At 32.5% G+C, this 24,915-nt stretch overlaps 1 protein-coding gene across 1 annotated transcript in view; it reads left to right on the top strand.

Annotated features, from left to right (window-relative positions):
• The window catches only part of LOC108912484 (serine/threonine-protein kinase SMG1), a 112,467-nt gene that overhangs the window by 16,364 nt on the left and 71,188 nt on the right, over window positions 1-24,915 (top strand). The window contains exon 3 of the mRNA XM_018717716.2: window positions 12,777-19,231. Coding sequence (XP_018573232.1) covers window positions 12,777-19,231 — 6,455 coding nt within the window. The remainder of the gene's footprint in view (window positions 1-12,776; window positions 19,232-24,915) is intronic.

The raw sequence follows: 24,915 nt of genomic DNA, 5'->3' as shown, positions 1-24,915 counted from the left end.
AAAAAATTAATGATGTCATTTGTAAAATTATAGATAGCTGTATTTATAGATTTACCCTGTCTATAGCCATGCTGACTATGACTGAATAAATTGCAATTATTCATAAAACTTGTAAGCCTACGAACCATTGCTAGTTCAAAAACTTTTGAAAATGCAGGAAGCAAACTGATGGGTCTATAATTCTCCATTAATTCCGGATCACCTTTATTTTTAAAAATTGGTTTAATGATCGACAACTTTAATTGATGAGGCACTATCCCAAATTTGAATGTGTTATTTATTATGTAGGACAAAATTTCCTTCACTGCGCCAAGGCTTTTTTTCATTATATTTGCTGGAATATTATCTTCCCCGCTACTAAATTTGTTTTTTATTTTTGTGGCTAATTCCACAATCTCCGATCCCATGACCGGTGTTAGGAACATAGACTTATTATTAATATCAATAATCGGTTTAAAATCTTTACTTTGATGGTTTGACAATAAATTAGGGATTAAGTCCAATAAAAAGTGATTATAGTCATTAGCTACAGTTTGAGAATTCCCTTTGATAAAGCAATGTTTTTTAGACACCTTTCCTGTTACCTCATTGCAGATAGACCACAAACATTTACTTTTATTATCCGATTCCATTATCCTGTTATCAAAAGAGTTCTTATTTATTCTTAAACATTCATCATACTTTTTTTTAAGATTTTTATATTGTTCCTTAAACAAATCGTTATTATTTGCTAATACCAACCATACATCAAGTTGTTTTTTAAGATCAGTAATTTCGGAATTTATGTTGTGCTTATAATAATTTTTATTTCTATTTGTATTTTTTAGGCTGACATATTTTAATGGAAAACAATAGTTAAAACTTTCTAAGTATCTACTCATAAATATATTCCACTGATCATCCACTTGATCCGGACTTACATTATATATCTCTTCCCAAGAAGTATTTTCGATATTTGATATAAATTTTGTAATATTCTCTTCATTAAAGTATCTTTTATATATGCCTTGAGGAAATGTCTCGCACTTATCCAAATCAAATGTAATCAACTGTGCTGTATGGTCGGAGGAATGAAGTTCTGCAACTAAGGTTGAAAAGGTGCCTGTATAATTAGTTATAATATTATCTAAACAGCTTTTTGTGTTATACGAAATGCGAGTAGGTTCATTTATTACATGTTTAAAATCGAAAGATTCTATCAAGTTTAACAATTCACTTTTTTCCTTAGAATCCGCTAAGATATCTATATTTAAATCACCTGTGATAAAAACTAACTTGTCTTCATTGAAAACCAATGATAGCACTTGTTCTATTCTTTTTAGGAATTGATTTATTGATCCATTGCCTGGTCTATATATCGACACTACCACTAATTTATGATTCCCAATTGTAAATTCACTCCCTGTTACCTCAAAAACATTAATTATTGACAGCTTAGTTAGTTTTGATATTTCCCTAGCTTCTACACTCTTATGGGCGTAAATTGCGACACCACCATGTTTGTTTTCTCCTCTACAAAACGCTGATATCAGTTGGAAGTTCTGGATACCCAGCTGACTCAGCTGTTCCCTGGATTTCCAGTGTTCTGTAATCGTCACTATTTTACAATCACTATGTACTAAAAAGAACGATTCAAGTTTATCAATTGAATTTCCCAGGGATTGCACATTTTGATGAAATATACCAATCCTCTGAGATATTTGCTGCTGCCCTTCTATGTTTCTTGTCTTCCTACTTTGTTCGTCTGGGTCTTCTCTAAGTGTGAAATCTATACAAAATCCGCGTGTCTGCCTTCAGACCGTATTTTTTGCTGGTATTCTCGATACTTCTTAAAGTCAAATCTTTTGTATCCTACATGTTGTGGCCATGACATTGGACTATATATTTCCTCTTTGAAGTCCCAGTCTATTCCGAACATGAAACATTTAGTTTGGTTTTCTCTAGTCGGTAATTCTTTTATTATGACCTGTGCGTTCTTATATGGCTCCTGCTTAATTATAAAACCTTTAATATCGGTTTCTGTTATGTGCCTTTTGTTGCGATATAAGTATAGCCACACTTTTTTACCAACAGCAAAAACTTCGTTTTGGGTTTGTCCCTGACCATATAACTTATTTTCTGGTCGTTTTCTAAATTTTTTATGGTTTACTTTTTGAAAGTCTTCTTCACGAACTTCTTCATCTATGTCTTCATTTATATTTATTAGCCGTTCTGCTATTTTTCTTTGTGATTCTTCCAAAGATTCTAGATTTTCTAATTTATCTTTTGTTGTTTCAGATGTGGTTGAGCCACCCTGTATTGTCTCTACTGTTTGTTTATCAGTCACTGATGATTGTTGTTTCTTGTTTACAATTGATTTTGTTTTATCTACATAGCTTTTTTTATTTGACAGTTGATAAGGTTTTTCTCCTTTTTCTAACAGGGCAACTTTTTCTTCAAGTAATTTCTTATTCTCATGTAATAAAGTGATATTTGCTTCTAATATTTTGTGTTTGCTTTCCGCTTCCTGTAACAGTTTCCGAAGCATATTATTTTCAATAATTAAATTAGATACCTCTACCCTCCCAGATTGACTCGGGGTTCCTACTTTGTTTTGCAGTAAATCATTTGGGTCCCAGTTATTTTCATCTTCCACGCAGTTATCAAACTNTCATTTTTATAGACATTTAAACGAAATTCGATATTGGGTAGTTTTTGGGGTGACTAAGTGTGAAACATAGATAGTCAAGGTCATCTTATAGTCTTCTGTTTTTTGACATTTTGTTTTTTGTCGTTTGAGAAAACAATGTTTTTGAAACGTCACTTTATTACTTCAAAAAGGCATACTTGTTGCATGAGGTTAAAATGCACCTTTCCCGAAAAAAATGGATTTGACCAAGTAAAATGTTCGTTTAAATTTAATCCCCCTTCAAAATATAGGTAGGTATTCAGTGGCGTAGAGAACGTAGCATATTATGAGATATACAAAACATGTAAAAAGGTGTATGTCAAGGTAGTTAATTTTCGTTGGTAAATATCTAATGTTCGTAGAATTTGAGTTAAATTTTATTAATATTTGGTTGTCAATTTTTAGTACTTACCTCTAATGGATATATGCGAAAAAAATATATTTACAGGATATATTATGAAATATATTTTTAATTTAACTCTTCGAACCAATCATAATACATAAGTTCAATGAATTATTTGCACTTACATTAATCAAGTATTCAAACACAGACAGTGTACAAGCAACAACTAGTTTCACTTCGCATCGTAAAGAAAAAACATCGATTTAAACAACTTGAATTTCATGTAGGTATGATAAATACATCGACAAGTTGTCCTTTTTTTTTCACAGCAATCTTCCAGACAAACTGTCGTCTAGTCATTTAACGACATTCCAATCATAGACAAGATTTTATCGTTACCGGACTCATATTTCTATAATTATAGCCGTTACAGGAAATTTGTCATAATAACCATAGAACGTTCTTGGTTATCGTTTGAATTTCTATTTAGTAAAAAAAGTATACCTATTATTTTCGAAACTTAACTTTTCTATGGAAGATATATTTTATAATAATTTAATAGGTATCTATTAATATTCAGATATCAGTTCCATTTCTAAATAGGCGACCTGTTAAAAATACAATATTTAAAATGCAGAACTAGATCGGTTTATTTGTTGCGGTTCATTGCAAACTCTGTCAAATGACATTATTAGATCGTCTCCATGGTAACATAGGTATGTCAAATTGCTATAGGCAACTGTTTTTGTTCAAATGGCACACTATAGTATATTTTTTAATCAATTCTGGAGGATATTTTTTTTCTGCGTTCAGCTATGTAAGGGGTCATCCATAAATTACGTAAGGGTTCAATGGGGAAGGGGGGGATCAACATTTTCTTATCATTCCTTACTTGGGGGGGAGGAGGGGGAATGAAATACTTACGTAATAAAAAAATCTACATTAATTTTTCTATTTTTCTTAGTATATATGTATTTATAATATAACAAATATATTAATAAATGTTATAATTAGAAGTTGTAGCTTTTTTTATAATAAAAAAAATTAATTGAATCATGTAATGTATTACGTAAGGTGGGGGAGGGGGAAAAGGGAGTTATGAAAAATCTTACGGTTTCTTTACATGGGGGGAGGGGGGAGTTGAAAATGTGAAAAAATACCCTTACATAATTTATGGATGACCCCTCACTTTATTAAATATTCCCTATACCTAGGAGTTATAGATTTTGAGATATTAATTTTTAAAGAAAAAATTTGACAGATGCAAGGGTCCGCGGAGATGCTAGTAACTCTTTTGAGAAGTGTGATGTCAAATGGATTTTTGGTACTTGTAATGAGCATAGATAACACTACATTATGGTATACCAACAAATTAAAATATTTAATACTAGGTGTTTCATTTTTGCTGTTACATTTTGATAACTTCAAACAACTATAACTTTGTTACCTTAAATGGAACACTCTATATTTTTTTACAATGTCATATGCAAATTGAAGTTACCTTTGAAGCCAAATAATCATTGTTAGGGTTGCCGTTACTACTTTTAGAGATATTTGTAATTTTCAATTTTTTGGACACTTTCTCGTATAACCATGTTGTCGTTAAATCGACATCTTCAGAGCGTCGGACTGCAAAAACTTCTCAAGAATTTTGTCGGACAATAAGATACTTCCATTTCAGATCTTATTACCAAACCCTCCCAGAAAAATCAGCTTGCTCCTTGTCACCCAGATTGACATGTTTTCCTGAAAATCACGGGAAAAGTTACCACTGTTGAATTTTCCTCGTAGTCAAATCTTGGGAGACTCGTCATACTTAAGCTGCACGCAAAGTTACACCTTGCTGGTAATCATTTTTCTTTTTGTACGTGGGCCCGTGGACTATTACCTATGCCCTTTACATATACCAAAAATCCTCTTGACATTACGCTCCTGAAAAGAGTTACTAGCATCTCCGCGGACTTGCATTTCTCAAATTTTTTCTTTAAAAATTAATATCTCAAAATCTATAACTTCTAGGTATAGGGAATATTTAATAAATTGACCTTTAAATTTCACGTAGAATCCGAAAATGCAATAATATATAGGGCGTCCCGTTTAAAATAACGAAGTTGATGTCGATTTCCGCTATAACCAGAAGTGCTAGAGAGTTCTAGATATTTTAGTCTTGTTCGCCCTAGGAACATTACGATGTTGCCAAATTTTCAAATTTTTCTGAGCAGTACTTTCCTAGATATCGATCGACGCAGTTCCCGGTGGGACACCCGGTATATTTTTATTTTGTAAATATATCATATTAATGTACTTATCTTTTATGAAATAAGTAGTTTAATTCAAACTCGTCTACGATAGACATATCTAGTTCTCCTATCAGTAGTAAACGCTTAAACAGAACAGAAATAATCAACCATCTAAAAGTAGACCAAAAAAAAAACCGTACATATCAAACCACTGATTGTTTGACATATTAATAGTATATTTTTTAAAATTAAGTATACAATATAATAGTTATATTTTAAGGATATTTATACAGGTCGTATATATGCAAATATTTAAGAGTGTGATTCTTCATGGAAAATTAATGATAGTTTGCTGTATAAACAATGGTCGAATAATGTTTCATTGCGAAAATACGGGGTGTTAAAGTTTTAGGAAAAAGGGGATTAATTAATAATTTTGAAACGGCTTGAGATAGTTCAGTGATATTAGTACGTAGTGATAGTTAATGTTTTCCAATAAAAACATACATTTCAGCTCTATTACTGGCGAGCAAACGAGCACTGATTGAGATATTTTTAAAGAAAAAAATGATACGCCAATTTTACCAAATAAAATTATTTTTGAAATCTTTGCTCAATTCAAAAGATAAGAGCTTTTGAGATTTTCTCCTGCGATGCGTCGTTTTTGAGTAAAAAAAAAACTTACAGGAATGGATTTTGCGTTTATCTCATCTATTGTTGAGAAATGTTATCCTTTGAGTATTGTTTTGAGTTTGGGAAATAGGAAAAAGTCACAGGGATCATGTCCGGAGAATAGGGTGGTTGCGGCACCACAACGGTGTTGTGTTGCGTTAAGAACCGTTTTTGGTGCACTTAATTCCGTTTTTACACAAAATATCGGAAACTCTCTGATCTGACATTTCGGCAGAAGAAAATCGCCAAAAAGAATGAAGTAAGTCTTTTCATTTGTTCTCTAAACATAAACTAAGAGTGGCAGCTGCCTAAAAATTGATAGTACATCGCTGATAATGCTATTGGTCTTAATACCCAAAAAAAAGAATCAACTCGATAGTTACGATACATGATCAATTTGCAAATTCCCATTACTTTTTGATCAAACCTAATATAATGATAATAATAATATATCTACCCTTTATTCTAATCGAAAGGATTAGCCCAGAAATCAGATACTTGTGCTTGGAGAGTATATTATAAAGTAAAGCAAGAGCCACATTTTTTTTTTTACTTCTGCAATACTCCTGTGAGGTACACTCCACTGATTGTGATAACACATGCAATCTAAAATAATTAATATCTATTATATTTCGTCTTGTAAAATATTAACATTGTTTTAAAAAATGCTATTATTGATGAATATCTATAATTCTTTTAAAAATTGTTTATTTTTTCTTGGCAAAATATTTGTCAAACTTCCTTAATAAAATTGCATGTAATTCCATATCGATATGTCAGTATCTTAGTAAATGTTTATAGTCCATTTTAGCACTGAGTAAATAGACCAGAATTTCTTTAATTTTGTCATTTCTTCAACGTATGCGGACAGTATACTTTCAGAAAATGTTTTCGTTTTATAGTTCCAGCTTATGTATATACCTACAAAAAAAAAAATAACTTCTTCCCTTTAACTGCAGTTCACCTTCGTAATGACAATATAGGCTGTATACTCACGGTATTAATACCATATTAAAATAATACTTAACCTCAATATTGTGACCATGTTTTCAGTACTATATGGCATTCTATATATAGGATATTAGAAGTTTGACTGCCTTAATTTTAACAGTTGATAGAATACATTAAAATAAACAAAAAAACCTTATATGACATGGGTCGTAAACTCAACCATTTCCGAGAAAAGAATGATCAAAATTTCCAACTTGATGTACAAAAGTTTGATTAATTAAGGAATATTGACATAACTATGTGCATAGAATACCATGAAATACAATGTTTATCACTTTTTTTGAACTTCTTTATGCTTAAGGAGGTTTATTGGGTACATCTAAAGTCAAGTGAGAGTTTCTGTAGATTCGCTAGTGACTAAAGTAGTAAGCCTTTAGATTTGGCAACGTTGCACTTGGTTGGCGCGCTTGAAATATACATCATATTTCACATCTGCGAGTTTCAAATAATACGTTACATCGAAAACCGTGGCGTTGCCGCTATCACGCATATAATAATAATCTTTAATTCGTAAAAACATTAACATTTACAATGACAATGTAAGAGCGAAATGGTGTCACAACAGTTTCCCTAAGTTAGTTTAAACAGTGTTCCAAATATTCAGTTACATTGTAGGGCTCAATATTTAACAAAAATTGTTTAATATGTTTTTTGAATAAATTTACACTCTGTATCTGTTTAAGTGACGCTGGTAAACAATTGAATAATTTAATACACATGTAATGTGCATTCTTTTCTGTTAGAGTTAGTCTGTGATATGGGTACATTAGATTTAAATTTCTTGTATTATACTGAGATGAGTCTGTCATAAAATTATTCCAGTTTTTCCTTACATACATTAAGCACTCAAAAATATACAGAGCCGATATAGTCATTATTTTGCTATTCCTAAATACCGATCTACAAGATTGGATGTAAGACATATTATTAATAATTCTTATAATTCTTTTTTGAATGACAAAAATTTTCTGTATGTCAGTGCTATTACCCCAAAACATAATTCCATATTTACAAATAGATTCGAAACTACCAAAGTAAATGATTTTTGTAGATGTACTATTTACATATTTACTAATTACCCTGATTCCATATATTACTTTACTTAATTTAGCAGCAAGTTCATCTATATGTTTTTTCCAATTTAAGTGTTCATCTAGATGCAGTCCTAGAAATTTTGTACTATTTGCTAATTCTGCCATCTGATTGTCCAGTATGATATTGTTAGGTCTGTTTATTTGCCAGTAACTTGATGAAAAAAGTACTAGTTGAGTTTTATCATTATTCATGATGAGACCATTCTTTGAAAGCCAGTCCTTTGTTAATTGTAAAAGTACCTCACTTTGTGTTATGATTTCTGGCATGGTGTCTGCCCCTACCAGTAAATTTGTGTCGTCCACATAATTAATAATTTTCTGATTTGAATTTGTGGGTACTTTTGCTATATCATTTAAATATATAATAAACAATAGTGGACCTATGATACTCCCCTGCGGGATTCCTATATTGATCTTCAACTTTTCGGAGCTAAACACACCGCCGTTATGATTTATGCATACTTTTTGCTCTCGGTTTGATAAATAGGAGACAATCCATTTCAGAGCCGGACCTCTAATGCCGTATCTTTCTAATTTTACTATGAGAAGGTCATGATTTAAACAATCATAGGCTTTAGCTAAGTCTAAAAACACACCCAAAGCTATACATTTACTCTCGAAAAAATTAATGATGTCATTTGTAAAATTATAGATAGCTGTATTTATAGATTTACCCTGTCTATAGCCATGCTGACTGACTATGACTGAATAAATTGCAATTATTCATAAAACTTGTAAGCCTACGAACCATTGCTAGTTCAAAAACTTTTGAAAATGCAGGAAGCAAACTGATGGGTCTATAATTCTCCATTAATTCCGGATCACCTTTATTTTTAAAAATTGGTTTAATGATCGACAACTTTAATTGATGAGGCACTATCCCAAATTTGAATGTGTTATTTATTATGTAGGACAAAATTTCCTTCACTGCGCCAAGGCTTTTTTTCATTATATTTGCTGGAATATTATCTTCCCCGCTACTAAATTTGTTTTTTATTTTTGTGGCTAATTCCACAATCTCCGATCCCATGACCGGTGTTAGGAACATAGACTTATTATTAATATCAATAATCGGTTTAAAATCTTTACTTTGATGGTTTGACAATAAATTAGGGATTAAGTCCAATAAAAAGTGATTATAGTCATTAGCTACAGTTTGAGAATTCCCTTTGATAAAGCAATGTTTTTTAGACACCTTTCCTGTTACCTCATTGCAGATAGACCACAAACATTTACTTTTATTATCCGATTCCATTATCCTGTTATCAAAAGAGTTCTTCTTATTTATTCTTAAACATTCATCATACTTTTTTTTAAGATTTTTATATTGTTCCTTAAACAAATCGTTATTATTTGCTAATACCAACCATACATCAAGTTGTTTTTTAAGATCAGTAATTTCGGAATTTATGTTGTGCTTATAATTATTTTTATTTCTATTTGTATTTTTTAGGCTGACATATTTTAATGGAAAACAATAGTTAAAACTTTCTAAGTATCTACTCATAAATATATTCCACTGATCATCCACTTGATCCGGACTTACATTATATATCTCTTCCCAAGAAGTATTTTCGATATTTGATATAAATTTTGTAATATTCTCTTCATTAAAGTATCTTTTATATATGCCTTGAGGAAATGTCTCGCACTTATCCAAATCAAATGTAATCAACTGTGCTGTATGGTCGGAGGAATGAAGTTCTGCAACTAAGGTTGAAAAGGTGCCTGTATAATTAGTTATAATATTATCTAAACAGCTTTTTGTGTTATACGAAATGCGAGTAGGTTCATTTATTACATGTTTAAAATCGAAAGATTCTATCAAGTTTAACAATTCACTTTTTTCCTTAGAATCCGCTAAGATATCTATATTTAAATCACCTGTGATAAAAACTAACTTGTCTTCATTGAAAACCAATGATAGCACTTGTTCTATTCTTTTTAGGAATTGATTTATTGATCCATTGCCTGGTCTATATATCGACACTACCACTAATTTATGATTCCCAATTGTAAATTCACTCCCTGTTACCTCAAAAACATTAATTATTGACAGCTTAGTTAGTTTTGATATTTCCCTAGCTTCTACACTCTTATGGGCGTAAATTGCGACACCACCATGTTTGTTTTCTCCTCTACAAAACGCTGATATCAGTTGGAAGTTCTGGATACCCAGCTGACTCAGCTGTTCCCTGGATTTCCAGTGTTCTGTAATCGTCACTATTTTACAATCACTATGTACTAAAAAGAACGATTCAAGTTTATCAATTGAATTTCCCAGGGATTGCACATTTTGATGAAATATACCAATCCTCTGAGATATTTGCTGCTGCCCTTCTATGTTTCTTGTCTTCCTACTTTGTTCGTCTGGGTCTTCTCTAAGTGTGAAATCTATACAAAATCCGCGTGTCTGCCTTCAGACCGTATTTTTTGCTGGTATTCTCGATACTTCTTAAAGTCAAATCTTTTGTATCCTACATGTTGTGGCCATGACATTGGACTATATATTTCCTCTTTGAAGTCCCAGTCTATTCCGAACATGAAACATTTAGTTTGGTTTTCTCTAGTCGGTAATTCTTTTATTATGACCTGTGCGTTCTTATATGGCTCCTGCTTAATTATAAAACCTTTAATATCGGTTTCTGTTATGTGCCTTTTATTGCGATATAAGTATAACCACACTTTTTTACCAACAGCAAAAACTTCGTTTTGGGTTTGTCCCTGACCATATAACTTATTTTCTGGTCGTTTTCTAAATTTTTTATGGTTTACTTTTTGAAAGTCTTCTTCACGAACTTCTTCATCTATGTCTTCATTTATATTTATTAGCCGTTCTGCTATTTTTCTTTGTGATTCTTCCAAAGATTCTAGATTTTCTAATTTATCTTTTGTTGTTTCAGATGTGGTTGAGCCACCCTGTATTGTCTCTACTGTTTGTTTATCAGTCACTGATGATTGTTGTTTCTTGTTTACAATTGATTTTGTTTTATCTACATAGCTTTTTTTATTTGAAAGTTGATAAGGTTTTTCTCCTTTTTCTAACAGGGCAACTTTTTCTTCAAGTAATTTCTTATTCTCATGTAATAAAGTGATATTTGCTTCTAATATTTTGTGTTTGCTTTCCGCTTCCTGTAACAGTTTCCGAAGCATATTATTTTCAATAATTAAATTAGATACCTCTACCCTCCCAGATTGACTCGGGGTTCCTACTTTGTTTTGCAGTAAATCATTTGGGTCCCAGTTATTTTCATCTTCCACGCAGTTATCAAACTTCAAAACTTGATTTTCACAGCACATTTTACGTTTTGCACAACTGCTATGAAAAATCTCATTGCAACTTGTGCATATTACTTTTTTACTAACTTTTTTACCACAATAATTGCACGTTTTTGCGAGCTCGCTCGAAATCGCGTCTGCTTTAGACATTGACATTGTATTATATTCATATGGAGGTTAAGTTAGTCAACGACAGCAGTTTGAAGGAGAATTATTATAAATTATGTATCTTACAAGTACCTAATCGATTTCTACGAACTGTCATACGGTTCGTTAGATATCGGTTTCCTATTTATAGAAGTTGCTGTGGAAACTGATCGTCAATTGTTACACATTCTAAGTGGAAAGACCAAAAAAAATCTGCATTCTCATAAGACTTCATACTAAATCGTGAAAAATTATTTTATTAATATCTCGTCTCTTAGGTATCCAAACTAGTTATATTTTTTTTTTGAGGATTTTCTTCATATTAATAAGCTTATTAATTTTTTTATGAATATTTGTCAATTCCAAATGAGATAAACCTCCTTAATTCTAAAAAATAATTACCATGGTAATAAATTTAAAATTCAATAAAATTCATATCAAGCAAAGTGACAACGGCACTGCGATTAACACAAGGTACTATGCTGTCCAGCAATACGCAATTCAGTTGGTGTTGGTATCTGGAATTGGACCGTGTCGGAGTGTTTTTTGCATACCACTATTTCCTTTTCTTGAGGTGTTTTCCAGCGAGTGCGAGAAAATTAGATTCAAAGGCGTCGTGCTTGCATCGAGAATGGTGGTGGACATTTTGAGCATATGTTGTAGTTTGTTTTGTACTTGTGCGTTTAAAAATTACTGAGTTTTGCTTTTTAGTAAGCCCTTAAATTATTTTTAATACGTATGATTATTTGGATGACTTGAATCTTTGGGTACTTTAATTACATACTTTTCAAATGCATAATTTGATTAAAAGTTAAGTTCCTGTTTTAAGAGATTCATAATTACTAAAATTCGAGCTAAAATTTAACACTATCTTCGTACTGCAAAATCGATACATTTTGTTTTATTTATTTAAAACTGGAAAACAATTGTCTTGAAATTTACTAAATGTTTCACAGTAATAGTTGCTTACATTTTTTCTGTAGGACAAGTCTGCCGCGTGCACACGAGGTGTACATCAGCCGTTTAGCGCTGTTGTCACGTTGTGATAAAACTCCCCAATATTAATACTCGCTGTATTTTGAAAACTGTTAATCTTACGCCCCTATAATATACAACTTTTTTTATTCATTTATTATTACTTTATCTCATGCTGATTATGGCGGTCATACTTCTTACACCCTGTTTAGTACGAATAGATTTTTTTTTAATTAAAAGAAAATGCATATATAATTTGATGTTTTATTGATGTCGTGTAGTATTATTTAATGAAAAAACTAGAATGGATGAATAAATTTATCTGATTGTATTATTTGCTGTTTCAGGTGGACATCGTGGCAAATTTTATGAATCGGAGAAAAAAAGTGACATCAAATTAAATCTGCCAGAGGATACAAGGATATCTAAACTACTTCGTAGATTGAATATTGAAACTGATCAAGAAAATTCATTGGTTATTTCGAAAAAATTATTGGAAGTTTTGTTGCTGCCTGACAATGCACACTATGTTCGTAAAGCCTTTCACATTTTGGGAGAGTCTATGTTTGAGATTTTGCATGTGTCACCGGGTCCCTTGGCTAAACAACAAGCAGCAAGAGCCTTGGGCCGTATGGGTTACATAATGGGACAAGAGAATGATTTTGAAAGGTATCAACATTGGCTATTTACGAAAATGAACAATGCATATGAAGAAATACAAATTTTACTGATGAAATCATTTAAGGAAACTTTAACGCTGGAAAGAAAGAAACAGGTTTTAGAGAGCCATGTAGAAAATTTTATCAATAATTTAGTTGGGGCTATCGAAACAACAGAGAACGCAGAAGTGTTTAAAACTATTTTAGATATTTTAGTTACCCTCGTAGAAATGTATCCTACAGAATTTTATGATCAGTTTCGAGATACTATTGATTTACTGTTTGGATGGCACGTAGATCACACTCAACCTCTTTGTAACATTGAGTTCATATCAAAAAGTCTTCAGAAAATATCTCATCACTTTAAATACAATTTGGAATTTTCCGTTCAACTCATCGAAAACTTTTTGGAAGACATTACCAATTATGCTACTCTTTTAACGGAAAGTGGAGAAATAAGTACAGTTGATCACGTTACAGTTTTGATTCTCGCTATGAATACTGTTTTGAAATGTCTAGGAACATCTTTTCATCCCACGAACAACAAGCACGTAAAACTTGATTTTATCATTACTTGTCTGACACGCATTATAAAAACCATTACGGATGCCTTGGAAACTTATTTGTCAGACAATCTAACAATTGCCGGAAATGATTGCATATCAATTTTAATTGGATATTTGGATAATAAACCACAAAGTATTTGCAATTTAATTTATAAATTAATCGATCAGGAAATGTTGATGATACACGATTTATCCGACTCCACAATCATTTCATTACTTTTGATGATTTCAAAAATTATCAAAGAATTGTCTGCTAATTTGCCAATAGAATTAATAGACAAATTAATCGGACCAAAATCGGACATTGTTAAATTACGTTCGTCCCCGTTTAAAAATATACAAGAATCAGTTATTTGTGTATACCAGGCTTTATTAAATTTAAAGAATGTATCTCTCTTACAAGAAGCTTATAAATACGTTTTAGGAGATCTCGAAGTATTGTACAAACAAATTGTTACAAACATCAAACCATTCACCCAAAATAACCCATTCAGTGATTTCAAAATAGAATGCTCGACACAGATTGAATTTATTATTCTTTTTCTGTTGAGATGCTTGTCTCAGCTAGCAAATGCCAGTTCTATTATCGTGATGTGGGCTTTGAAACCAAGCATATTGGAATTATTCGGAGTGAATCTTCAACCGTACGATCCTATTTTAGCAAGAACTGCACCATGCCTACAATACTGTTTATTGTTCTTGCTGTATTCCCACTGCAAGTGTTACAACCATTTTATATCCAACAGCAGTTTAGTCAACAATAAACAAGAATTACCAAACATGCTCAACAGATTTGCACTAACTGAAGGGCTGAATATTAATGATGTTCCCAATACGTCGCCTAACTCTGAAAATTTTGCCATAATATTGGACGTTATTTATAATACCCTCAATACGGAAACGTCTTGCGAAGTTAAGATTCTTTTACTGCAGTGGCTTAATGACATTTTGGTTAATTCAGAGAATTATTTGGAAAACTTGTATGTAAAGGAAAGATTCCTAAAAGTTGCCGATGTGTTGGTGAAGTGTGGCTATCATTTTAATGCAAATGTTACCCTAGCCGTTTACGATAATCTGGATAAGCTACTCTCTAATAAACAACTTTCGTGGAGTAACATTTTTCTATCGAATGTAAGCGATTTGTGTAAATTGCACATGAACTCGAATAAGGATGTCATAAAGCAGTGCTACACCAAATTGTGCTCCAATATACCTTGGGATATCGCCATCGTTGAACTGAATAGAACCAATTCCATTTACGATTTAAAACTTAAAAGCACGTACTTAAACGATTACAACAGTTACATGGTCTACTTAGCCCAGCACTCTCACTTAAATGGATCTATCGATGGGGAAATGTATCCTCTTCAGTTCAAAACGTTCATGCATTACTTATTAAAAAATGAAGAAACTAGCGACAACTGGATGGAAGACCTCTTTTCCTGTTGCTGGGCCGTGGAATCGGATTCTCAAATGAATATGGAATTATTTTATGAGTTAGCTACGAATTCTCGACAAGTTTTGGAGAGTTGGTTGACCTTGGAAGCCGCACAATTTTGCGTTAACTATAAATTACGAACGCCACTCGGGAAACCCAATGAAACTTTTATGAAGATCGAAGGATCCCTAAATCAATTAGGCAACGAGTTGGTCACTCTAAAAAAAAGCGATGGTCAGATTGACAACATCAAAACTAACGTCAATAGAGTTAAATTATTACTAAAATTCGTCGACAATCTAGAAAAATCAATCTACAATGCTTCGGAAGGATGTGCAGTGGCAATACCTCCAGCTACCAAAGCTGTACGTTCTTTTTTTATCGCCAACACCAATACTTGTAATGAATGGTTCTCACGAATTCGAATGGTTGTAATGCACGTAGCGTTACATTCCGGAGATATAAATATTGCTTTGAGACACGGTCAATATTTGCTGAAAGATTATGTGACATTAGGAAAATGTAAAGAAATAGAATTTGAAAGAGTGGCCATGTTTGTTACGGTGGCGTTTTTACATCTGAAAGAAGCGGAATCTTTATACGGGCTTTATGCTTGGTGTAAAATAATTACTGGAAAGAGATATTCCTGGATAAAATGTGCTGCAGAACAAGCATCAAAGAAGTACGAGCTGGCCGTAGAGGGTTACAAGAAAATTTTACATAAAATATCGGCAAATCCAGAAGTTGTTACCAACGAAGATGACTCTAAATCGGAATCTGTTGAAGAATACACCACACTGGACATAGATACACAGAATTTTATTAAAGATCAAATAATAATATGTTATAAGGAATTAAGCAACTGGGTTGATCTATTTGAGTGGTATACAGAGGAAACTGAAACTAATATGGAGAATGGTAGGAAATATTGGTTCAATACTACGGATTGGGATTGTAACAAAATTCTGTTTAATGTGGAGACCGATCAAGCTTTCGACAATTTATCGACTTGGACTTACAGAAACGAAGAAAAATCTTGGAGTATTTATGAAAATTTGTTAAGAACTGAAACTAATCTATATAATGTCGCAATAGGTTTGGCTTTAAAGAAAGATAAAGACTGTATTCATAGACTTGATAACAGTGTTGCCGTAATACAGAAATCGATCCAAGACAATATCAGTTTTTCTCCATCAGAGTTTTTACAAAATTATACTTTATTGCAGTACGTCGCCAATGGATTGAAACACATCGCACAGGATAATTTAGCTCATACTGCGTTTCTAGTATCAGAAAACTTTGAAAACGAATTACAAAAAATAGATTCCTGCATACTTAGAAAGATACTTTGGTGGTCTGAGTACTTTGGAAAAATTCAAAATCAAGGGTTTAACATTTTTTGTAGTAACTTACGACTGGATATTATAAAAAGAGCAAGAAAGGAAAAGAACTTTAAAATGGCCGCTAAACATATTCATAGATTTTTTAAAGACAAGAACGTTACATTTTCCGACATAACTGATTTAAATAATTTCTCAAGGTCTTTTATCAGTCAGTTATCTGAAATTAACGTTTGGGGAGTGGACGTAGCAAGAGCCACCGCCGAAGTGATCAAATTATCCTATTCCTATGAAGAAGATCACACTTACACGTTTAATTTATGCGCTGCCGCTTCCACAGCCATATCTAAGTATGCGGAATTATATGGTATCATGGAGTTACGAAAAATCAGTAGCAAAATTCTTCTGAAACTAGCAAACTGGTTGCAATCCAATGAAAATATTTCATTAACTGAAATGTCAAGTCCTTTGGGGAAATTAATTATGGTTTTGCCCGAAATTGGTATGATCGAAAACACAGTCTCAAATGTAATTCCTATGAACGAGACGGCTATCGGTAAACTTTTACACTTTAGCGTTCACCACTGCGGCGCATTAGCAAAGAGCTGGAATGCTTTTGGAACTTGGTGTTACCGATGGGGAAAGAAAATTGTTGACCACAGTTCCAACATTAAAAACAATCTCAGCGAAGAACATTGCCTTGAAATAAAAAAAAATCTGCCTAAAGAGACATCCGAGGAGGATTTAACAAAAATATTTTTGATATTGTCCCAAACGAGGTCTATAATAGATGAGGAAGATATCGATTCCAATGAGATAAATACTTCAGAAATGATACAGAATCAGTTGCAGTGCGTTAGTGTTCTACGAAATGCGAGAGAAGAACAGTTACAGAATCTAATACAAATATGGAGAAGCACCCAGAGAAGGATATATCATTATTATGCTTTAAGCGCCGAAGCTTATTTTAAGTATTTACATTTAGTGTTAAACTCGGAGAACATCACAAAGAGCACTGAATGCAATACCATAACGATCACTTTAAGACTTTTAAGGCTAATAGTGAAATACGCTCTCGAGTTGCAAAGTATTTTAGAAGACGGTTTAAAAACTACCCCTACACAACCTTGGAAAGTTATTATTCCCCAACTGTTCTCAAGATTAAATCATCCAGAAAGTTATGTGAGACACCGAGTATCAGATTTACTTTGTAGAGTAGCCGAGGATGCTCCACATCTTATCACTTTTCCGGCCGTGGTGGGTGCGTTGGAAGGAGGTCTCAAATTTGATTTCTCTGAAATTAGCCTGCCTAAGGATTGTTTGTCTCAAAACAATGAATGCAACGACGATAATGAGCTTAACGGTGACGACGAAGATAACAATTACGAAAGCGATAACGAAGAATCCGCGAATACTCTACAGACATGTTTTAAAACAATGGTAGATACGTTAAGCAAGCAGGATCCTGAAACCATCAGTCAAGTGCAGACACTAGTTAAAGAACTGAGACGGATTACTTTACTTTGGGACGAGTTGTGGCTTGGAACTTTAGCACAGCACCAATCGGAAATCAGCAAAAGGCAGCAACAGTTAGAATACGAAATCGAGAAAGTTAATGAGAATGTAAGTTTAAGTAAAGATGAAAAAGCGTCCCTTATCATAGAGAAACATCGTATCATAATTAAACCCATAATATTTGTTTTGGAACAACTGTTGGACGTAACAAGTGCTGAAGCCGAAACACCTCACGAGAAGCAATTTCAAGACAAGTATTTAGAAGATGTCAAAGACGTTATAAACAAATTGAAAAATCCTGACCATCCAGAAAATCCGCAGGAATCACTAGAACCTTTAAGGTCGTTGCAAAAGAAATTTCAACAAAAATTCCACAAAAGGGCCTCTTACTCTTTAAAGATGCAAGATATTAGTCCGGTACTACATTTACTAAAAAATACTTTAATAGCCATGCCTGGTTTAGCAACAACAGCGAAAAAAAATATTACTATATCCCATGTATCAAATGTAGTATCAATCTTGCCAACAAAAACCAAACCTAAAAAATTAGTGTTTTATGGATGCGACGGACAAACTTACACTTATTTATTCAAAGGATTGGAAGATTTGCATTTAGACGAAAGAATTATGCAATTTTTAAGCATTGCAAATACAATGATGGCCCAAAACACCGATCCGGCTGGTCACAATTTATATAGAGCTCGGCACTATTCGGTAATTCCGCTAGGACCTAGGTCCGGTTTAATATCCTGGGTGGATGGAACAACACCTGTGTTTTCTTTATATAAACGTTGGCAGCATAGAGAAATGGCTAAACCGAGCACTAAAACATCAGCAAATATAACACCTAGCGTTTTACGTCCCTCCGAACTATTTTACAATAAACTGAACCCTTTACTGAAGGAACACGGTGTAAAAAATATTGAAAATCGCAAAGAATGGCCTTTGAGCATTTTAAAACATGTTCTCTCTGAATTGATGAGTGAAACCCCTAGTGATTTATTAGCGAAAGAGTTGTGGTGCAACTCTATCACTGCTAACATTTGGTGGCAAGTGGTGAAACGGTATTCTTATTCGGTGGCTGTAATGAGTATGATCGGCTATATTATCGGACTGGGAGATAGACATTTGGATAATGTATTAGTGGATCTTACGAGTGGCGATGTAGTTCATATTGATTATAATGTTTGTTTTGAGAAGGGCAAAACTTTACGAGTTCCAGAGAAGGTTCCTTTTAGACTGACGCCAAATATTAGAGATGCACTTGGAGTTACTGGAGTAGAGGTGAGTAAATTTTATTTATCAGTTAAATAATGTTGAGCAAGTATGCAGTATAAATAACACAGCCCCACAAAAAAAGTATCAGATCTGGTATTTAGACCCATGTATTTCCATGCATTTTTTTTGCTGAATCCGAATTTGCCTTCAGTTTTGTCCCAACGGGTCTGAGTTTTCGGGAAAATTCAAAATTCACAAAAAACGTGATTTACGATCGACGGAAGTTATAAAAAATCAAATTATTCTACCAGCTCACTAGACGTATGATTTTTCACTCGTTTAATTCCAATTTATCATCATAGAGTCAGACAAGCTGGTCCAATTTCATTCAAAAACAGAGAAGAGATCAAAATGCTTAAAAATGCCATTTTCATGGCATAATTCATGTTGCAGAGTTCTGGATCCATCTTTTTATCCACCCACCCATTTATGAATTCATACATCTTTCTATCCAGTCGTTCATGCATGAATACACATATTTATCCGTCCACCTGTACCACCTATAAAACCTGCCCATCCACCCATCTATCCATCTACTTCTTGTGCTGTGAAAATGGAGGTTCAGCCTCCATTTCAATGGACTAAATAGATACAATAATATTTTACATATATTTTATGCCTATACATATTATTCTCCAAACGTAATTAGTAGTAAATTTCTATATATTTTAGTAATTAAGCAGTGTTTTTTAAGTTAATACGACTCGCCAAAGTAAAAAAAATAATTCAGGTTAGGTATATATTTTTACTGAAAATAGCAGTTAATTTACATTATCGGATTGTTAATGGGAAAATATAAACATTAGACTGTTGACTATTCCATGTTATACTTGTTTTAAGGTCACATTTGAAGAAGAAACTACATGTAATTTTAAAAATCGTATTTCTGCTTTTATAATGAAGGAATAGTAATTATAAGATTGTTTAAGCTTATTAACTAAAAATTATTGCCTACTTAATAAAAAAAAAATTATTGTCCTTGATAATCTATTACTGATTAATAAAATCTTTACTCTCTTTCTTTATAAGATTATATGTACACAAATTGGAGCCCTTCCTGGAAAATCGGTCCAGCGTAAATTATTAGACTTGTTTGTCGTTCGGTTAAAAAACACACCTTGAAGCGTTGGCCGCTAGAGCAGCATTTGCCGGGGTCCCGTTTCGTGACTCACACTGGGCGATATTTTTTGTACAAAATCCCGTCCTTAAGGGGTTACACCACTGTAACGTGTGTTTTTTTTAATAGAAGGAAAAGTAATAGAAAGAAACTGTTTAAGTATGTTATTAGCCATGTATCTAAGTGTACAGCAAAATTTTTTCATTAAAAAATATTTTAAAATGGCGGCACTGCAGCCATTCTGAAGCATGTTTGAAGTAAAACGCTAAATTTTTTACGAAAAAACGTTCTGTTATATTTGTTTATAACAATCGTTTAAATTAACTTTAAATATGTGGTTAAAATTTTAAAAGAAGGTATTGAAAATTGTTGTAGTTATGATGCGTTACGTTTTGAAAAGCGTGTTTCGAGAAAAACGCGTTTAAATTTTTTTTCATGTATAAAACCTTTTGCCTCATATTCTGGAAGCTACAAACTACCTTTTAAGAAAAAAAAAACGATTTTTTGAAAATTTAAAACATTTTCGACTATAAACAAATAATAAAACAAAATGTTGATTATAACAAAATTTTATAAAATAATAATATTTATCTACGTGAATGCTTTTCTCTATAAAACATATTGAGAAAAGTTTCTCTCTACATGTGTCCGTTCATGTCATTTCTGAGATGACAGGATGTCGGGGTTTTTTAATTTTTTCTTGTTTTTTTTTTTTAATCAATTTCACCAGTTTCTATTACTTATTACATTTTAAATAATAAATAATTTTCACCAAACGAAGCAACTCCAGATGTGTAACAATATACACTGCATTTCATGGAATTATGTGTTACTCAGCATGTGGCTGCTGTTGCTTTAGTCGTTCATTTGAATTTGACATTAAAGTTGAATAAATTTAAAAAATATGTATTACCTATTATTATTATTATTATTATTATTATTATTATTAATTACTCTCTGTTTCAATAATGATAGCAAAATAAAATAAATATAGAACGCAATCTTTATTATCAAAAAAATTGATTAAATTAAACAATAAATTAAAAATATTACTATTAATTTTTAATTCGACGGTTCAGATAGTTTCTGGATTTTTCAATAATTTAATTTCTGCATTTTAAACTTGTAGGTAGGTTCCCTTGGCTGCAAAGCTTTACTTTCTCTATATGCATGAGCTTAAAATTATTGGAGCCATCGTTCTTCATTGCTTCCATCATAACTTATTAAAGTGACAGAAATGTATTTTCCAGTATTTCCGGAGAAATATTATCAAAGGCTATGTTTACTGTTTCTATATATTTGGTGGCTGTCATTTCATTTGTATTTTCTATCTATCACGAAATTCCTCCTCTAATAGTAACGGATCATTATCTTTCAGATGTGGTTTTTCATTATTATTATGTTTTTGTCCCATAGCCAATGAACGTGATGCACGTAATCTGCAGAGAAATTTGGATTTGGTAAACTCCTGGTGCGCTGACAATAGATTACCTCTTAATGTGGCAAAATGCAATGTCATGTCCTTCAGTCGGCAGTTGAGGCAAATTTCGTATGACTACCGATTACATGGGTCCAGCCTAGTTCGGCCAAATGTTATTAAAGACCTAGGAGTCTATTTCGATCCAAAACTTTCTTTCAGGCAGCATATGGATTTTATAGTTAAATGTGCCTACAAGAACCTGGGTTTTGTCGTGCGGAATATGGCGGGTTTTCGGAATCCTAACACTTTTAAACTGCTATACGGTGCACTGGTCAGATCTAGACTGGAGTATGCGTCTTTGGTTTGGACTCCTATTTATTCTATTCATGAGTCATGCTTAGAAAGAGTTCAACGTCGATTTTTTAAACTAGCGGTGTTCGCGCTTGATGGTCACTACCCGCCGAGGGGCTTTCCGCAGGAGGCATTTTTCGAATGCTTCAACATGTGCAGTCTCGCAGAACGCCGAAAAATGTATTCTGTTATATTTTTGTTTAAATTGCTCAATAATTTAATAAAATGTGAGAACTTGTTGAGGCTAGTAGATTTTCATGTTCCTCGAGTGAATGCTAGAAATAGGCATCTTTTGGAATTAAAAAAAGGTCGAACCAATTTGTACAAAGCAGCGCCTGTTCATCAGATGTGTGCCAGCTACCTAGAAGTTGAATCACGGTTAGATTTATTCTGTTCTACCATCAGTTGTATTAAGCAGGTTTATAATGTACGCAACTGATTTTATTTTGTGGCTTTTATTGTACTTTAGTTTTGTCTATTGTCTGTTTTTAATTAGTGACTGTTATTTTTTTTTCTTTTTAGTGTTTTTTAACTTTTGTAACTGTAACTGGGCTTTATCGCTCGTTGGATATTGTATTGATAAATAAATAAATAAATAAATAAATAAATAAATAAATAATCTTGTTGAATAAATTGGAGGCAATATATTGATCCTCTTGTCCATTTTTTGCGAATTGTTGGCCGTATATTTTCAAAAACCATTTTCCATGTTTCTTTATTAGTAATAGATTCTATGGGCTTTGTAATAAGTGTTCTTTTTGTTGGGTTCTTACTGTTTCGTTGTGCTGTATTTTACGTAAGGAATGGCCATATGCCAATTTTTCCTTCAAAAAGTTCATAAATTTTCTGCCAGGAAGTACTTTTAACAGACAAAATTTTAAGCGATCTTATTCTTTTCTGTAAGAAATGGTTTGATGGTGCTTGAAACTCGTTTTATGAATTTTCCTTTTTTCATAATTCGAAATAATGTAGATTTGGAAACTTCGTTAGTGTGAGCTGTTTATCTTATGGTACTTCTTTTGTTAAGAGTAATATATCTTTAGTTTTTCAAGTTTTTCTGGATAATCTGCATTTATGTCTGTTTTGTAGCATAAGATTCTACAAGAAAATTATTTATGGAAACATGTTTCCAAATTCTTGATATTATCATTCTGCTGCACTTAAATTGTTTTGCAGCTAACATAATTGTACCTTTCTGCAAATTTTCCTTTTTCTTTTGATGCATGCAAGAACTGGACAATTGCAACTCGATCTTTGAAACTCTCTTCTTTTCATCTTACTTTTACAATGGTTTGATATTGAACTGAAATAAAATAATTGATTTCAGTCAGCGGATGAAATTAGAAAAATACTTATAATTTGTAATATGGTTAATCTAAAAATTGAAAGATGTGTCAAAACAACTGACAGAGGTCATAAACTACTGATTTTGATCGAAGGCTTTGCAATTTTGTGCTACAACAAACTTACAGCTGCATTAATAATTATTAATGCATGAATTATAATTCATGTTTAAATATTCACTTGCTACTATTATTATGGGACAGAGGGGATATTACTTATTATTAATTGTCTTTCAAAGGTTTTCTATCAATTTGAAATGATACTAGTTTAACTTACCCGCCTATAAATAAAATATATAATCTCTCTCTTAAGTGGTGGTGAAATATAAAAACAAAGTGTTACAAGTATTAAATTACATGTGTATTCAATGCTGGTCAGGACATTAGTCCACATACTTCTTTCTTACTGAAACATTGATTGAATTTATTTTAATTCTGGGTATACTGGGTGTATACCCAGAATATGTGGGTAACCTCTCGGATTTATACAGGGGACGTTAAAATAACATGACAAGTTCTATAAAAATTTTCCCTAGAGGGCCCTTCTACGAAGATCCAGATCCTTAAAGGACGCCCCTGAAAATCGATTTTTTTTTTTAATAACTTAAAATGTAATTTAATAATTTTTTAATACGATGGACAACAGATAGATAAGACTTCTTAAAAATTGACCATGAAAACATTTGGCTTATTTGGTTTGCCAGGGATGGACTACCTGTAGTACAATAATGTCAATTTTTTATATCCTTTACGATAAAAGTGCAAAAATAATATTTTTAGATAGCTTGGACTTTAAACTAAAAGGAGACATTCTTTGTTGGTATCAATAAAATGAACTGTTTTCGAGAAAAAAACTATTTTTGTTTGATATGATTTTTATTACACAATTTTATATGTCAGTTTTAATGTTATGCATTCCCTAGCTCTGCAAATTGAAGATTGTTGGATCCTCTGACCTAAAACACTTGTTCCATACTTACCGTGATTGCTCTACTCTGCTATTACGACGTATATGATTCGATTAATTACACAACCACACACACTTTTCATGCGACATATGTTATCCGTAGTATTTTTGCCTTCTGATCACGAATCCGATGACAGAATTGAGCTATCACATCACAGGCATTTCCTAACGTCAAAAAACGGGTCAAAAATAGTAAAAATTCAGAAAAAGGTGCTAGGAAAAAACAAAAAAAATTTTTCTATATTCAAATGTTTATTGTTAATGTTTATTCAAAATGCCAAATTTGGCGCGAATCTGTTATTTTTTGAAAATTTGGTCGATCATCTTGAATCCGCCACCTTGAATTTTGCAAAATTGACCTCGGATCCGCCGCCATTATTCCATGGCTAGAAATTGGCCTCAATGATTTGGGATCGAGGGGGATTATCCCTCTTTATCCTGCCTCATCTCGTGTAGGCCTGGACAGCCATCGTAGGTGGGCCCCATCCGTCG

Source organism: Anoplophora glabripennis, unplaced genomic scaffold (genome assembly GCF_000390285.2).
Source record: "Anoplophora glabripennis isolate ALB-LARVAE unplaced genomic scaffold, Agla_2.0 scaffold844, whole genome shotgun sequence".
Taxonomy (NCBI): Eukaryota; Metazoa; Arthropoda; class Insecta; order Coleoptera; family Cerambycidae; genus Anoplophora; species Anoplophora glabripennis.
Note: the sequence above shows the minus strand (reverse complement) of the source record. Positions and strands in the feature narration are given on the sequence as shown.